Source organism: Acomys minous (assembly GCF_964271855.1).
Source record: "Acomys minous genome assembly, chromosome: 4".
Classification (NCBI taxonomy): Eukaryota; Metazoa; Chordata; class Mammalia; order Rodentia; family Muridae; genus Acomys; species Acomys minous.
The window spans coordinates 101,922,043-101,940,305 of NC_140486.1; the positions used below are offsets into that span (position 1 = coordinate 101,922,043).

At 49.7% G+C, this 18,263-nt stretch overlaps 2 protein-coding genes across 3 annotated transcripts; one reads left to right on the forward strand and one right to left on the reverse strand.

Moving 5' to 3' along the window:
* The first annotated feature begins 294 nt into the window (after window positions 1–294).
* IGFBP5 (insulin like growth factor binding protein 5) lies at window positions 295–18,263 on the forward strand. 2 transcript variants are annotated; one of them, XM_084778567.1, is made up of 4 exons: window positions 295–1,410; window positions 11,791–12,023; window positions 12,539–12,658; window positions 13,722–18,263. In XM_084778567.1, the coding sequence occupies exons 1-4, from the start codon at window positions 1,077–1,079 to the stop codon at window positions 13,851–13,853; spliced, it is 819 nt and encodes a 272-aa protein (XP_084634693.1). In that variant the 5' UTR covers window positions 295–1,076; the 3' UTR covers window positions 13,854–18,263. The 2 variants fall into 2 exon arrangements, with proteins under 2 accessions (XP_084634693.1, XP_084634694.1); XM_084778568.1 differs by having other exon boundaries at window positions 11,794–12,023.
* LOC311595651 (small nuclear ribonucleoprotein G-like) lies at window positions 12,714–13,643 on the reverse strand. Its single transcript, XM_084778569.1, has one exon. It carries the CDS (start codon window positions 13,096–13,098, stop codon window positions 12,910–12,912), a length of 189 nt encoding a protein of 62 aa, XP_084634695.1. The 5' UTR covers window positions 13,099–13,643; the 3' UTR covers window positions 12,714–12,909.

Below are 18,263 nucleotides of genomic sequence, written 5' to 3' on the forward strand. Positions count from 1 at the left end.
AGCCAGCTCCTGAAGATTACTCTCATCTATTTCTCCCTCCACCTTTTCCCTACTCTCTGTAGCTCGTCAGTCCCCCAAGCCCTTTTTGTACATTCCGTGGGGTGGAGGGCACTGTTCAGGGAGCGAAGGGGGGAGCCCCCGTGTGTCTAGAAGGCCTCTCCCCCACCCCCACCCCGTGTGAGTTTGTGCTGCAAAGCTCCTTGGCATCCGTGCATGGGTTGGGTGTTGGGGAGCTCAAATTGCAGCTACAACTGGCTGGCAGCCAGGGGCCGTCTATTTAAAAGCGCCTGCTCGACCAGAGCCCGCAGTCTCTTTGGAAACTTCTGCCGGGGGTTAAAAGGAGCTAGGAAAGAGCTGCAAAGCTGTTTGGGCTTTTTTCCCCCCTTTTTTTGTTCTTTTTCGTTATTCCCCTCCTCGGTCTGCACCCTTCTTCGGACAACACGCAGAACCTGCGGGTTTCGCAGAGGTGGTGGTAGAGTGGGAGAAAAAAGGTGTTGGGGTCCAGGTTTAGTGCGGTCTGGGTTTTTGCTGGGGTTTTACCCCTCCTGATTTCAATTTTCCCCCCATCTTCTTGGCAGCCGCCAACGCTTCTTACCTGTTCTGCAGCAGCGGCGCAGCTGGCCACTGAGGCTTGGATGGCTGTGGGTGCGGTTTAGACTTTAAGCAAAAAGAAAAAAACCAAAAGCCTTTTTTTTTCTTGTCTCCCCCCGCCCCGCGCCTCCAAGTTCATTATTTCTGTTGCTTTGGGGTGAGCATTTCTGTGGTTCCCCCCACCCCGCAATTCTGACTCGATCCCTCCTGGGGGTTTCTTCAGTCTCCGCACACTCTCCGCGTGCACCTGGCGCGCCTCCTTTTTTCACCCCAACCTGTTGCAAGTCTTTAATCTTTGCAATTGGGACTTGCGTGCAGGCACCTGAATCCTCCTTGCCTCATATTTTGCAAGTGTTAGAGGGAGGGCACCTGCTCTACCTGCAAGAGATTTGGGGGAAAAAAATCTCTAGGCGCCTTCTTGACCCCTTTCTCCACGCACTCTCACTCTCCTGCCCCGCCCCGAAGTAAAGCGAGACTCGGAGAAAATGGTGCTCAGCGCGGTCCTCCTGCTGCTGGCCGCCTATGCCGCGCCGACTCAAGGCCTGGGCTCTTTCGTGCACTGTGAGCCCTGCGACGAGAAAGCTCTGTCCATGTGTCCCCCAAGCCCTCTGGGCTGCGAGCTGGTCAAGGAGCCTGGCTGCGGCTGCTGCATGACTTGCGCCCTGGCGGAGGGGCAGTCGTGTGGCGTCTACACTGAGCGCTGCGCCCAAGGTTTGCGCTGCCTCCCCCGGCAGGATGAGGAGAAGCCGCTGCACGCCCTGCTGCACGGCCGCGGGGTTTGCCTCAACGAAAAGAGCTACGGAGAGCAAACCAAGATAGGTGAGCGCTCCCGGGGTGCCAGTTGCACGGCACACAGTGGGAGGGGGTGGGCACCTTGGACGAGTAAGGACCTAGGACCGGTTGAGACCCAAGAGCTTTGCGCAGCAAGTGGCTTAGACCCAGGTAGCTCCTGGGAGTAGATAGGGTGGGTCCTTGCACCTCTGACTTGGAGCCCTGGCAGATCCTGCTATCCTAGGCTGCTGTATAACCCTGCTCTTCCAGTTTGCGACCCATCTCCTTTCAGCCTCCACCCCAGCCCGACCCTCCCCCACTCCTAACTCATGGCAATCATGACTCTGAAGGTTCTATTGAGTCTCAAAGTCCAAAGCCCGTGTATTCATTCTGAAAAAAGAACAGGTTAAATTATCAACTCCCTTCTCCACCGCACCCCATACTTTTCTCCCTAAACTTTAAAAAATCCTTTTGTTAAAAGATCATTTTAACTGGGGCCTGGAGATGCATTACCCATCTTTAGAGCTAAATCCACCTTGACGCCCCCCCACACACAAGCCTCACGCCCCATCTCTATGACTCCAGAGTTATTCCTCCATTCCTATTTGGCCAGGGGTGCGCGCGCGCGCGTGCGTGTACACAGACACACACACACACACACACACACACACACACACACACACAGAGTCTTTGATAACTAATGTCTTTTGGGCAGAGGTGTTGAGACCTTACTCACACGTACACTTGCTGCTTTTGAACTAATGTGATTCATTATGCTCGATGAAAAAACGCATTAGACTGTAAAACGTCTCTTTTTTTTTTCCTCCCAGGAAGAGAAAGAATACTTCAGGAGAGCTGGGGAAGGGCGTTGGGTATGGGGTGGAAAGAGTTTGGTGTTTTGTGCTGAATGTCCGTCCCTGAATCTAATGCTCTTTTCCCCTCCTGAAATCAGATTTTTATCTAAGATGAAAGATGCACATAGGTTTGAGAGGTAAAGAGGGATGTGAGATGAAGACTATCTGAAGCTCCCAATGGATGTTGGCCCTCTCCAACCTCCCCTCCCTTTCTCCCCACTCCACCCTACCCTAGCAGCCCCACCCCCTACCAATCACTTAAACCAGACCAAAAGTGAGTGTGGCTAAATGCTTGAGGGGCCCTGGAAACGCAGAATGCAAAATTCAAGGGGCGGAGACAGGAAGACCACGCACTGGGAGCCACCCCTCCCCCGCTTGTCCCGCCCCCACTTGCCCCGCCTCCAAGTTCTCTGTGCCTTGGAGTCTATGATTTAAATGATTGACAGAACTTCTTGTTCAATCAGAACAATTCTGCCTCAAGATAGGTTTCTTTGGGGAGTTTTCTGAATGTGTGTGTGTGTGTGTGTGTGTGTGTGTGTGTGTGTGTACATATACACATATATAGCATATTATATATATTATATATGCATATATAATATTTTATTTATTATAATATTTATACATTATATATTTTTAAGCTTAACCAAAGATGCACAAAATCTGGACTAGGAGAGATTAACAGCTATTGACTCTCTCCTAGAGGTGTTAAGACTTGGTTAACTGTTTCTTTGGTACAGTTCCTTACAAAGATACAGCCCTTCTCACTACCAGTAGTCCATTACTCACGGACACTACAACGTGAGGGTTTGGGGGTTTTTTGTTTTGTTTTGTTTTGCTTTGCTTTTTGTTGTTGTTTTAATACAAACTAAGGACGTACGAACTGCACCTGGTAGGAGATTCCTGCGACCCGTCAGTAGGCGGCGGAGTTTGCGTGAGCTCAGCTTCTCTACCCGAGAACTGCAGGTTTTGGCTACCACGAGAAGTTGCATCATGAGGGGTACGGGTGATGAACAAACCGCGAAAGCCCCAGAGACCGATTTTCGGGGTTATTTTTATTACATCCCTGCCCGCCGAAACAGTAAGAATCCATTACCTGGTTTGGAGACAAAATTGTGGCTAGCAATCCCATCACAACCGAAACGCGCAAGCTATGACTCCGCAGTATCCTGGCCCCACTTTTATTTGCCCAGCCAAGGGATTGATTGGGAGGCGTTGGGCTAGAAGGTCTGCGCGCAGTGCGCACGCGCGCGCCCTAATGCTGGGCCCACACAGAGGCAGCATCCAACTTCCCAAGCGGACCCAGTGCACGCGCGCGCGTGCGCACACATACAAGCACATACGTACGCACGGTTTTTGTCCCGCGCCAGATCACTTTAGAATTCTCTGCAGCGGCTTCAACCCGAAGCAATCCCTTCGCCTCGCCCTCACTTCAACCCTAGCCCACTTCAGGCAGGCAGGTGCCTAGTCACCCAGTTGTGTCCTGCCTGAGGTCCACAGTGGCGAAGGTTGATACTTTCCTCCCGAATGGGATCCAGCTGTCGGAGGAAAATCCTTCAACCTGAGAGCTATTAGGTAGATCCATAAAAACCTAAGGATGACGTCATTCTTAAGGAGAGATAAATGGATAGTGAAGAGAGGAGGTTGTCCTCTGTGTTCTTTAGCAGAATTCCTGCCCCCTTCCCTGCCCCCCGCCCCCGCCACAATCGAAATCTGAGTAGAGTGAGCATGGACATGCCTCATCTCCCGGGGATGCAAACTATAATATATATAAAACTGTATTTATATTTGGCATGCAGCCAAAAGCACATATTATACATTCTTATATTATTGCATTATGTAACACCCCCCGGACCCAGTACAGTGCATTTCTAGATTAAGAAGTGAAGAGCAGAGGAGAGAGAGGTGGCAGGCAGCCAAAGGTTCGGGAGAGGGAGGTGTACGTAAGCAGGCGGAGACTGGCTTTTTGCTGGGTGCGTTGCTTGGCAACTGGAGAGGGAGTAGCTTACAGATCACCCAGTGCTGGGAGCACGCCTGGCCTTGCATTTTCTTTTGGCTAGTTCAGGGGCCAGCGATAGATAAAGAAACAGAGGGCAATGTGTGTGAGGCTAAAGGGACAAAGGGGACAAAAGATGAAGGTGAGCCTCGGTGGGTTCAAAGGCCAAGGATTTGCCGAGGGCTTTTTCTAGAAAAAAGCCTGTGGCTTCAGCGATGGGAGCCCAGGATACAGGAGGTTCCAGGTAGTGTCTCCTGGACTAGCGGAGAAGTGAAATCCGAAATGTAGGAAGTAGAGGTTTGCGAATGTCAATCCTGTCATTGAGAAATAAGGCAAAGAGCAACATCAAATGTGTGTGTGGCGTGCGGGGGGAGGGGGCGCGAGGGACGGGGGGGGGGAGTGGGGGTTGGGGGGGAACCTTACCTAAATGAATTCAGCCTTTGCCCTCCATCGGCCAGGCTGCAGCTCCAAGCTCGGTCCAAATGCCACGCTCAATCCAGAGTAAAGTTTTTTTGGCCAGATTCATGTCTGGATTGAACAGGATTGAGGAAAACTGAAGGAGCCAGATACGTTTCCCACCGAGTGCCCTCCCTGCGAAGCCAGTCTGTGAGAGCTGGCTTTGTGGAAGCCAACCAAAACGGGTAGTTTGAGCGACTGGGATGGCGCTTTAACTTGCCTTTGCCCTGGTCTTTCTGCGGTGTCCAGTGACACTCCTTTGCTTTCCAAGTGCCCTCCCCCCCCCCCACCCCACCTTCAAGGCCCTCCCCTTTTCTGCCCCCTCCCTCTTATCCACTCCCAACTCTGAGGTGTCCCCTGAGGGCAGCCCATCTAAATCTGAGCAGCTGTTGAGCAAACAGCACCGGTTTAAGCAAACAGGTGGGCCTGCAGCTGCACTGGCAGGGCCAAGGCTGACCTCCGGCCAGAGGTCACTGAGCCACTTAGAGCAGAGGACAGAGGGGAGGAGAGAACCCTTGCTGACCCGGTCCTGAGAGGAGAAACAAGATGGAGGGGAAGATAGATTTACCAAAAAGAAAAAAAAAGTTTTACTTTGTACCTGAGCAGTCAATGCCTGCGAAACCTTAAGGTGTTTAATGTGTGAGAACAGTTAAAATTTAAAGGAGGGATCATGACCCTCCAGAGCTACCACACTGAGAAGTTGGGAGGACTCTGTGCATAACCAAGTATACCAGCAGAGGGGGTGGGGGGTGGGGGCGGTTACCAGGCACCACAAGTGGGCAAGTGGGAGGGGTTTGTTTAGTTGCCGTTTGCACTTTAGCCAATTAGGCCAAAGTAGCAATTCTCAACAGCTATCCTTGGATTCCAAGCTGGGCAGGCTCACGTCTGCAGAAACAAAGCAAGTAACCAAGGAAGCTGGTACATATGTCTGCTTCTGCCGCCCAGCCATGATTTCTATTATGATGCGGCTTGCTTTTCTTTCTTTCAAAACAAAACAGAACAAAACAGAAATCCAAATGACTTAACTGGACATTTGTTTGTAAAACGAAGTGGCCTTTTTTGCCGGACTCTTAGGTGTGTCCTAGCTTCTCTCCAGGAACTGTCTGGATACTGGCCCAACCTTAAAGCTGGAAGAAACCCACAGCAACCATCATGGTCAAGCCCCACCCCACCCCACCCCCACCCCACCCCCACTCCTCTTATAGATAAAGAGACAGGGAGCTGAAACAGAAAGCCACTTGCCCAAGACAAGATCTGTTGTGGTACCTCCTCGGCCTACTGCCCACGGTAACCTGCCTTGGTGGCACAGGTCTTCCTTGGGGATGGCAAGCGGATGGTGAGACCCTGCAGTAGGACAGGGTGACAGAAGTGACTACAGGGCTTTTACATCAGAAAGAAAGAGGAGGGACCATCTATCTGCCCCATTGTGGGATTATGCCCAGACTTTTCCACAGGCCTGCCTTTGGCTGAGAGGTTATAGCTGGCCAGTGAAGGAAATCTGAGGCTCTGCCAAGACCCATCTTAACCTGCCCCAGAGGCTGAGGAAGCTCCTCCCTTGGGGGTTGCTGGGGTAGGAAGCAGATAACCAAAGCCTGCCTTCCTACTAGGGCCCACCAGCTGAGCCTTTAGGCTCAACCAAATGGGTGGTCTTATACTTTAGCCCCCAAACTAAACTGTCACATCAGTGGCCTTCCCCTGCCAAATCCTAAAGCCTTCACTGAAATTACTGTCAGAACAAAATCTCAGGGCCTCATGCGATATCTCTGCCAGTTTGTGACTTTATATGGGTTCCAGTTATTGGATCTCTAGATTATACCCCCAGGGCTGTAACATCTCCATGTCCCCCACCAAGGGTGCAATCTTTTTTTTTAAGGATTTATTTATGTATTATGTATCAGCAGTAAATATTATGTGTACGGTTTTCTGCCTGTATATACACCTGTAGGCCAGAAGAGGGCACCAGATCACATTATAGATGATTGTGAGCCAGCATGTGATTGCTGGGAATTGAACTCAGGACCCCTGGAAGAGCAGTCAATGCTCTTAACCTCTGAGCCATCTGCCCCATCCTTCAGGAGTCTTTAGGATAGCACATCTAGCCAAAACATAACACAAGCCACATATGTAGCATTTGATTTTGCAGTGACCACAATTTTTATAATTTTTATAGCAGACAGAAATTTTAAAGACTTAAAAAGAAACAGAGGAAATTAATTTTGGTAGTGTGTTTTAACAGAAAATACTATCATCTTAACATGCACCCAAACCATGATAATGAAACCATCAACATTCTTCCACACTGTCTTTGAAATCCATGGCATCTTTTTATGTTTACAGAAGATCTCAAATATATATATATATATATATATGTCATAAAATTGTCCCAACACATACTTAAAACTTTTTTTTTTTGAGACAGGGTTTCTCTGTGTAGCCTTGGCTGTTGTGGAACTCACTCTGTAGAGGAGGCTGACCTCGAACTCACAGAGATGCAACTGCCTCCACTTCCCGAGAACATGCATTAAAGGCATGTGCCACCACACCCTGCCCTTAAAATATTTTTCAACAAGCAAACTATCAGTTTCAAAATTAAAAGTTGGGGCTGGAGAGATGGCTCAGAAGTTGAGAGCACTGGCTGTTCTTCCAGAAGTCCTGAGTTCAATTCCCAGCAACCACATGGTGGCTCACAACCATCTATAATGAAATCTAATGTCCTCTTCTGATGTGCAGGTGTACATGCAGACAGAACACTGTATACATACATACATACATAGCCGGGTGTGGTGGCGCACGCCTTTAATCCCAGCACTCGGGAGGCAGAGGCAGGCGGATCGCTGTGAGTTCAAGGCCAGCCTGGTCTACAGAGCGAGTCCAGGAGAGCCAAGGCTACACAGAGAAACCCTGTCTCAAAAGACAAAAAAAAAAAAGAAAAACATACATACATACATACATACATACATAGATACATACATACATACATACACACATACATACATACAATTTTTTTTTTCATTTTAAAGTTAAGCTACATGAAATTGAATGAGCACTTCTGGCCTTCCTCCCACCTTAGAATACAGTTGTCTGCCTTTGCTTTCCTCTTGGACGGTCAGCTCATTGTTCCGGTTGTTAGTGACCCCGGACACTACCTCTATTACTGACCACAGTGGAAAACATAATGGTGTCTTCAGGGATCCTCAGGAGTGAGCCAGCAGGGAAGCCAGGGGAAGGAACCCTTCCTCCCTATCTCTATATGCAAATGCACCCACACAGTGTAATTGAGCTAATTAGCATCGTCTGCAGCTGGGAAGCCTTCAGACTTGAGGCAGGGAGACTGAAACACTGCTGCTTACATTTGGGGGCTGGGGGGAGCAATGGGCAGCCAAGTTCCTGATTCTCCCACAAGCCTAGTGTTGCAGCAAAGAGCAAGCGGCTGCCTGTTGGCTGAGAGACAAGACAAGACAGGGAGCGGGCAGAGCAGTTAGCCTGACTATTTTTGTCCTCGCCGGTGTCCTGGGCCAGCGCGATCTAGTAGAACTTACTGTGGTGATGGAAGTGTTCTATGTCTGCCCTGTACAGCACAGTGGCAGCCAACAGCATGTGGCTGTTGGGGCACTGGAAATGGGAAGAGAGCAATTGAGGACCTGGGGGTGGGGGTGGGGGTGGGGGTGGGGGTGGGGGTTGCTGTTGTTGTATTTGTTCATTTAAATAACCATTCTGACTCCTGGATGGCACAGCCTCAACCAATTAGAAGCCTCACACACCAGGGCCTTCAAGTACTGCTTGTCCCTTCACTTCTCTGGGCCTTTCTGTAATGAGGTGACCATGCTCTGAGGCAGGGGCATGACTGACATGGCCTCCCACAGCGTCCATTAAGCTATAAGTTGCCACATTTATGTTGCAGAAATGCTTCTAGACTCAACTTCTCTTTGCCTTCAGGGCATCCTCGCTTGTGCATTTAAAGAGTATTTCTCGAATACCATCCAAAGAAAGACAAAGATATATCAACTACAAGGCTGTGCCCCTTTAAGAAGCCAACACTTAACATTCCACATAGGGAGCTCCCATAGGGAGATTCTCTGTGTGTCCCCATCCTGTCTTCTGACTGGAAAAGGAGTTGCAGTCACTCCCCCGGTGTAAGTGGCCTGGCAAAGCCCTCAACCCCTGTTGGGCCATGAACTCCAAGTGTAGCTGTTTTCTCTGCTGGGAGACAAGCCACTACAGCTAAAGCTACCCCCGGGCTTCTCTTTGTGAGATCAAACTGAGCAAAAATCCAATAGTAGCTAACCCAAGGCGAGGTTCTTCACGGTGCCAGAATGACAAAAAGCCAGGGTGAAAAGTGGTACTTCAGGTAGCAACAGGTCTCACCTGGATTCGCCGATTGATAGGACGAGAAAGCAAGGTGGAGTGGGAAGGCTTCCTGAGAACTTGTGTCTCCATACGTTGGTGAAGTATCAGCCACCTGCAAGAAAGCCGCCAGAGTATGGGCTGCTTGGGCTTGGGAAAGGTAACTGCGCAGTGCTGTAGTGCCACATGCAATGCTACCTCTTCCTGCTGGTGTGCCTCGGCAATCATAAATCTGTACCTGCTCCCCGGTGGATACTCCCTGTGTTTGCTGGGATGTGATGAACAGCGCCATATCTGGGTTCGCGTGCTCGGGGTGTGTGTGTGTGTGTGTGTGTGTGTGTAAGAAACAGCAGCTCCCACTGTCCTCCACTCCTACATAGCTCTCCCTTGCCCACCCACAAACCTTCTTAGTGCATAGTGAAAGCAAACAAAGATGGGTAAGAGATTAATAAGATTCTCAAACTACTTGGAGGGGGAGACACCTAGGTGCCACAGATTTTAGTTGCATCTTCCCTGGAAATGACCACCAGCTGAGTGTCCTCGGCCTCCTGCGCCACCTACTGGCCACTTGGAGGTAGAGCCCTGCCTGTTTCTAACAGCCATGGAAGTTTCCTGAAGTGTTCTGTTCTCCTGCAGCCTTCCCTTCAAGCACCTCCGTTCATTTTCTCTTGGAGAAGCGACTCCAGGGGTATCCAGGGTACTTGTGCCTCTTGTTTTATCTAAAGGCCAAACCTTACAGAAGCTGAAATCCTGTGTATGATTCGGCCACAAGGCAGCTGAGCGGGGGTTAGCTAGCACTCCACCTCAAGGCCTGCTTTTCCTTTTATCTTCCTAATTCTCTCTGGAGCCTCCAGGTGACCACAAGACCCTGATCAGCATCTCTGATACTCAACTCTCCCTCTGCCTAGGAATAGGTTTCTAGCTTTCATGGGGGGTGAAAAGGCACAAAAACTGGGCGGCACGTCAAAATTTTAAGCCTCCCCCTTCACAAGCAAGAAGCCTGAAAATTAGGGGAGTGGGGGCACCCCTGAAGCCCAGACTTAGTGAGGCCCAGAGTTTGCACAAAAGTCCTTTAAATTCCTTAAGGAAAAGGTCTCAGGCTCTACTGTTCTACCTCCACAGAGCTTCCAAACTAGACATTCCTCCTCCTGTGTCCTGTCCACCAAGTCCATACTCAAGAAAGTTGGGTTCACTCCCCTCAAGATATCCTCTTTTAATGCCTAGAGTGCTTCATTCCTCATTGGGCAGTAAGCCTGGGATTAGACATTCCCTACTAGTTTCTGATATAGTAAAATCACGCCTTGAGGAAGGGTTGCAGGTCTGAGGTCCCCATGTAGAGCTTGACTCAGGTACAGCCTGCCCCCAGCACTCACATTTCCTTCTGGTAGTTGTTTCTCTTCCTTTCTTGTGCATACACACCCAACCCAGCTACCTACCAGGATCAGTGAAAGCCTCCCACCCACCCACTCCGCGCCCCAGAGGATGCCTCGTTCATTAAGCTTGACAGGCCCAAGAGGAACATATGCTTGTGTGCTTGGTGCCATTTGCTCTTCTAACCAGGTTAGGCCAAATCTCCAGGCCTACTCTTCTGCCCACTCACACCAGATCTTCCTTCAGGCTGGGAGCTTGAAGACAGCACATAATGCCTTCTCCGAAATGCCGCTTTCCTTACAAATCCCCCTTCATCTCAACGTCATTGAATTCTTTCCCCTTTTCTTTCACATCAGAGATCCCTCGCTGTCATCGTATCTAGGTATCTGAGGGACAGTTGGGTTTTCTTCACCCTACCTTATTATTCTAGGGTATTCCAAAGCTCCTTTTTCTTTTTTGAGTATTTGAAAGGAAAGGTGATGGAGTCTGGGCCCACTCCCCATCCTGATCTTACATCTGGTCTTGATGTGTGTCAGCGTCCTAGACCGGGGACTGCAATCCACAGTCTCCACTTATACTCTATTCAGGTTACAAGGTCAGGGAGCCGAAAGGAGAATTGTGGGCACCTATGAGGAGAAAATACTTACTGGAAACATGTACTGAAATAGGCAGGTGGCTTGACTAACAAAGTCCTGCTTCTTTTTTTCTTTTCCTAAAGGTCATAAGTCAACTAAGTATAGATTGTCACCAAGTTGCTCCTATATATAACTGGTCTGGCCCCAGCCAGCTGTCGGCCTCCCAGGGCCCAGATTGCGGCACGGAGCCAGTTGGGAGCTTAGCGTGGAAGGATGAGGCCCCTGGCTTCCGTCTGTTTTGTTCCTCTCCAGGGCCTGCATTTACACCTTTCCTATCTCCCAGTCCTCACTACGGTCTCCACCCTCACCCTGGATCCCCAGGTCCAGGCATCTCTCACCCCTCAGCCCAGCTGCTCTGAAAGTACAAAGACCTCTTTAAGAAGACAGACACACTTGGCTGTTCTTGTCCACGTCGGGGCTGGGCTGTCTTCTTCCCTTGGCCCAGCTCTCCAGATCCTCACAGCTCAGCCTTCTGTCCTCAGCCACTTCCTCATCTCCTGAGCCATGTCGCTGGCCAGCGAACTGCTTTCCATAACCTTCACCTGCTTTGAGCCTTGCCCTGCCCTCCTTTCTTCTCTAGCCTGCCTTTCGTTGTACACTAGTGAGACTTGGTCAAGAACCGCGCCCCCACGTGAAGTCTCCTACCCCGCCCCCCCCCCTTTTGCTTTCCTAGACCCCATCACATCTCTCTGAGCCTCCATGACACCTCCCGATCCTGGTCTCTAAGCATTGCTCTCCAGCCCCAGAAGCTAATTCTCTGACCCCCATCTCCCAGCAGAGAGAGACTCTCGCGAGCATGAGGAACCTACCACTTCTGAGATGGCGGAAGAGACCTACTCCCCCAAGGTCTTCCGGCCCAAGCATACTCGCATTTCCGAGATGAAGGCGGAGGCCGTGAAGAAGGACCGCAAGAAGAAGCTGACCCAGTCCAAGTTTGTCGGGGGCGCAGAGAACACCGCCCATCCCCGAGTCATCCCGGCACCTGAGATGAGACAGGAATCTGAACAAGTGAGTCTTAAGGATTCTCTCCTCTTTGCCCTGGCCACCAGCCCGATCTGATTCCCCCTGAATCTTACCTAAGCATCTGTAGCTACAGAAGATGTGTAGACTAGACCTGTCAAAGGACCTATTGCTCAAGATGCCTATTATAACAGTAAGCACCTACCAGGTATATGACCCACTAGAGCTATGGCCAGTTCCGAGAAAAAGCTGGACATTATCCTAGGATATCTGGGAAGTGCAGCTTGTGTCTTCATTGTTTGGAAGGGTAGACAAGTTGAGGGTGAGTGACCTGAAAGATAAAATGGGAAAGCAGGGCTCTCTGCCTGGCCACATGCAGGCTTGCTATGCAACCAGGGCACCAGACAGGTGAGGGAGAAGAAAGATCCTTAGGAACTTCTAATAAAGGTGATAGATTTTTCCTCCCGGGGTCCCTTTGGATGTCATACATGAACCATCAGATGGCACATCCTAATGCTTTGCCCTGGGTCATGCCATGCCTCCTGTCCCTCCTGTTTTCACAGGGCCCCTGCCGCAGACATATGGAAGCCTCCCTGCAGGAGCTCAAAGCCAGCCCACGCATGGTGCCCCGTGCTGTGTACCTGCCCAACTGTGACCGCAAAGGATTCTACAAGAGAAAGCAGGTACGTGCCCCTCTGCCACGCTCCTAGGGGCTGGAGTGGACTCTAAGCACTTTACATTTCTTTTTTTTTTTTTTTTTTTTTTTTAGTATCACAAAAGTTTATTTAGCAAAAAGTTTCATATGAAAATGTACATGACCCAATTCTACGTCACAATTACCAATCACACAGGATCTTTGGGGAGGGATGTGGGCGCCTCTGCTGAACATTGTTTAGACTCTTTCCAAGGCTTCTAACATGACGATGCTCTTTCCTCACATGACCACCATTTTCATGTTATTCTGTTGCCCACTAGTTACTGTCTCCACACACTCATCAATCACAAGGTTCATGAAGGGGTCGAAGCCCCGCAGTATTCCTTGCCCATGTCTGCCACCACTTAATTTCAATGATAACTTCTTGTCCATAAATTTCTTCAGTTCGGGAGGGTGGGCCTTGCTCATGGCGACTCCTCAGCGGGCTCGGCACCACCCGCTTTACATTTCTAACTGACTGACTGTGACAGTGCCTATAGGGGACCCCCAAATCTAAGTTAACAGCCACAAGCTAGACTTCCTTGGGGCATATCTTGACCCTGTCACTTGTAGCTGTGTCCCCTTGATCTAGTTACTTAAAGCCCCTGTGCCTTTGGTTTCTCGTGTAAAATGGAGACTAGAGGTCCCCACCACGCTGGTGAGGAGAAATAAATGGTCTTTCTGGACAAAGCACTTAGACCAACCCCTGCCACATGAGCCATGTTAAGCTGTGTCTGGCTGTGATAGAGCCACAGAACAATATTTTCTATTTTGATGGTCAAGGTCTTCCCTTGAGGAACCCTGGAGAATGTGGGCTTGGTAGCCCTGACATGAATGACAAAAGGGATATCGCAGGACCTACCCCAGGGCAGGGTGGGTGCCTGAATGGACCATTTTCTTTAAGTTCCCCCCATGAGATAGAGATACCAAAACCCTAAGGATTGGCTAAGGGTATACCTTCTCAACTCTCAAGCATAAGGTGGGGGGGAAAGTCAGACAAGAAGAAAGCCTCAGGGCACAGCTGTCTCACTACCTGTTGCCTCTTCCCCCAGTGCAAGCCTTCTCGTGGCCGCAAACGTGGCATCTGCTGGTGTGTGGACAAGTACGGGATGAAGCTGCCAGGCATGGAGTACGTCGATGGGGATTTTCAGTGCCACACCTTCGACAGCAGTAATGTTGAGTGATGCGTCTCTTCCCGTCCTCCCCCTTTCCTTCACCCTCCCCCAGCCCCAACTCCAGCCAGCGCCTCCCTCCACCCCAGGACGCCACTCACTTCATCTCATTTAGGGGAAACACATATACATATATATTTGAGGAAACTGAGGACCTCGGAATCTCTAGCAAGGGCTAAGGAGACAACTCCCAACCGTCATGCCGGAAATGTATTTCTTTTTGAAGCAAGTTGAATGGACAGAGAAGGGAAGAAGAAAAGGAGCAAGAGATGGAAAGAAAGCATTGGTGTAGAAAAGAGGGATGGCAGATGGGGTTGCAGAGAGAGAGAAGAGAAACAGAAAGGGCCCCACAGCCAAGACTGGATCTGTCCTTTGCTTCCAGTTCTAGCCTGGGGTCAGGGAGATGTTGGGACACTTAAAAAGCGTTGCATTCGGTGACACGCAGTTTAGATTGGTCAGAGGGAGAAAAGAAACAACTAAATGTGTCTGTGCCTCTCTCTCTCTCGGGTCTGTTGCTTCCTCCAGCAAGCAGTGTGCATGGCTAGACCCCTAACTCTCCTCTCCCTCTACCCAAGTGCAGGGTAGTTTGTCCCCAAATTTATAAAGACCAAAATGCACTCCATCCCTCTAAAAAACAAAGGACATTGAGTGATTTGCAGATAGGTTTTTCCCCAAGCAGATGAGTGAACTCAGTATGTGTACAAATTTTACTCTTGTTGGAGATTTTTTTTTTTTTTTTTAGACATCAGGATCCCAGCCCCAACACTGGAAAGACTTGATTTTCCAGAGTGACAGCAAGCATTCAGAAGCATGTGGCTTCGGCCCTTGATTTCACTAGACTCAAAGCTAGCTGGCCCAGCAGCCTCTGTGGAGGAGGGAGATCGGCGGAGACAACAAAGGAGCACGTACTTACCTACAAGGCTCCATGTAGACATATATAGGCATATAAATCTATTTACTTTATTTTCCCCTCTTTCCTTCTTTCAAAGTTTTGCATTACCTCTTCAAAGTAGTTTCTTTAGGACACTGAAGATCTTCCTCATTCTGGGAAAAAAAATCCATATTTTACTGATGCAACCCAGAACACCAGCTTAGCCTACTTCTGGGCAGCCTTTCCCATGAGCTACAAGTTTGGCTCTTTTGTAGGTCACCAACTTGGACCTTGTCCTGATTCCCAAACGGTGCTTAAGTGTATCCACCAACCCAGGTAGCTGCCGGCACCCAAAGGTCCATCAATTATGCAGCCCAGGTCATCACATTTCAGCCCTCAAAAAGGAATTATCTCACCCCACACCACACCACATAAGCCCACCAGATCCATCTTTAACCCACTGGCCTGCCCAGGCCTTTCCTTCTCTATGGACAGGACTGAATTTTGAAAGTCTCCCTCAGATGTCAGGCTAGCAGATCAGAGAGAAACTGACATGAAAGATGGCCAAGGAGGAGGCAGTTCAGGGGGGAAGGGGGGGGGAGAAGAGCCTTCCACAGAGATAGAAAATGGAGCAGAGACACAGGTCTGGGGGAGCAAGAGAGCGAAAGAAAGCAAGAAATACCAATAGAAGCTCCCTTGGCTTCTCCCAGCTAAAGAGCCCTCTGGGATTTGAGAGGAAAATGGGGGGATTAGGGGGGTGCTTCTGAGGTAGGACATGAGCTCAGTTCAAGTCACAGAGCCCAGGTGGTGGGTAACTGAAGCGGGATCTAGACCTGAGAAGTGTGGTTGGAAACAGTCATCAGTGGCCTGACTGGGTACCAATGGGACAGTGAGTGGATGCTCACAGACGCCACAGCCTCAGGTCAGCTTCAGCCCACGAGGAGGGACTGAGGCCAAAGAATCTTTCAAGAGTTTCCTCGTCTCCACCCAGTCCAAAAACATCCTCCCTGGGGTAGAGGAGGGTGCAAAGCCCAGGAGAACTCAGGCAGAGATCTTCACGGCTTGTTCTCTGTTGCCAGCCAGATTTTTGATCTAAGGAAGGAAAAAAAAAAATATCTCAATGTCCACTAGCTTCTTCAACAAAGAGGCGTTCAACAAAGGGCTTAGGACTGTCCTTGAAGACTGAAGATAGCCAGCCAGAAGAGGGGACTAGGACATTGGTATGGGAGGCCCCTTTTTGCTGTGGACACAGCCCTTTGTTCTTGATGGCACGGCATAGTAGAGGCCCCCTGCGACAGTGAACTTGGAGCAACGAAAAGAGACAGCCAAGAAACAGACATGCGTCGACTCATAGGAAATTGATGGCTATGTAGCTATGGGGGTGTCTCCTAGTGCCTGGACAGGACAGTTGGCTGGGAATGAAAGAGGTAGTTGATCTTCATAAGACAAAGGGCCTGATGGGGATGGCCACGGAAGGACTTAGCAGACCTGCAGGGTCAGTGCACCCATCTCCCTGCACAACGCGCCCAGCCCCCAACACGTGCTTCAGCATGTCTTAGGCCAGTATCCTAAACCTTCTCTGTGAGTCTCTCCTCTCTGCTAACTTTTTCTCTGAATCTTGAGCAGTCATCTGACTGAGATTTGCCAAGTGGATACTGGGGTGCCAAGACCCCTAAGAAAAGACTGAGCCAGAAACTGCCTACTCACCAATCCCTCCTGGACCTGGAGCTGACTCCTGACAGGGGTGTTCTTTTCACCCCACTACTTGCTGGACCTTGAATGAGCCTCTGCCCCTTTACATGGGCTCGTTGTTGTGAGCCACAGACAGAGGACATTGTACAGACACTTTGGCCTTCCCCAGTTTAGCCTACCTCCCCCCACAAAAACTTGTGATTTCTCTCCACTGCCTTTAGGGAGAGGTGTGTCTAGGCAGCTAGTCTCTCCCTAGAGGAAGCTTGTCTGTAATAGACGGATGGAACTAAACTTTCCAAATGGGAGGTCTGGCTGCACCCAGGACACAGACACCATGGAAATGGGGACATCGGAAGAAGAGGGGTGCCCTTATCCATGTCACAGGGAGAGGAGGCAGGCTTGCAATGGTCCCGTCATTTCCGAAACAAAAGCTTCTTGGCTCCAGGCCAGCCTTTGGCTCCATTAGAGGCCTCTGATTTGGGTTTATCTACAGCCAAGGGTCTTATTGTTGCCTATCTTCACCCCCACTCTCTCCCATGGAAGACTTCTTCCCATCCCTTTTTGACAACCGCCTCACTCAAGCAGTGGAAAAGATAGCTCTCTTCCCCCACTACTTCCAGGTAACGGGGAGGGGCCTAGCAGGGCTGAGTCTCCTCCGCGGGCCAGTCTTGACCAGCCAGAACAAAGCAGGGGAACCTGGGGAATAAAAGACTCCTCTGACGGCCAGGCCTAGACAGACAAGGCTTGGGAACACCTGCCCCAGAAGACGCCAAGGAGGTACCATGATCCGTCTCCATGGTAACATCCTCACCATCCTTCTCTCCCACCAACTAACTCCTTAGAAGATCGGGTTGCCGTGGCAACCTCCAAACCACCTGCCCCTCCCAGGCAGGGAGGGCAGCATTCCTTCCCGCTCAGACCCCTAGCGGACTTTGAGTGGAAAACCACAACTTGAGAGAGGAGTGAGCCAAGGAGAAGAGACCCTGGAGCCTTCTGGCTTTCATGATTAGAAAGATGGTAGAAGGGAGCGAGGTTTTATCGACTAGGAGCCTGGGGGTTGTACTGTCTTTATTTTAAAACCACTAAGGTGCAAGGTTCCTTGCACTGTTGTTACTCCACCCTCTTTCCCCTTTTAGGTGTTTGTTTCTTTAAACATGCTTTCTTGGTTTTCTAATGGAGTACAGACGTTAGCCACTTCACAGACTCTGGCCTCCTCTTTTAAGTCTTGCTGGATTGGGGGGAGGCGTCAGAGGGGAAGAGGTTCCCTGGCCACCCTGCATCCATTCACCCCACTTCTCTGGTCCCTAGTCACCAGCCTCAGCCCCATCCCCAACACACCATCACTGTCACACAGTAGCCTGTCACATGGATAGCACAGTTCAGACAAGACTCCTTCAGATTCCGAGATGCCTACCGGTTGTTTTTGGGCTTTGTTTTGTTTTCGGTTTTTTACAGCAGCAGTAACCATAGCACATATTACTGTAGCTCTTTCTAGTTTTGACGTTCAGACACCATAGCTCTCTGTTCTCTCTTTTCTTTTTTGTTTTCAACTTTGAAAAAAAAATGCTTATACTTTTTACTGGTGAAATGGATGGAAAAAAAATTAAAAAAACAACAAACCAGTTTGTGAAAAACAAAACGCGGGAAAAAAAAAATCATCCCCAATGTGGAAGAGCTCAGCTCCTGTTTAGCATTTTGTACTTAAGGAAATAAAAAAGAAAAACCCAGAAGATCTCACATTTTATTACAAAGTGAAGATTTCTGTATTCTATTTATTCAACGTATAATTTATGTTACTCCTTGATCTTTGTCTTTTGTCCTGACAAAGCATTTATTTAATAAAGTTATGCATTCAGTTA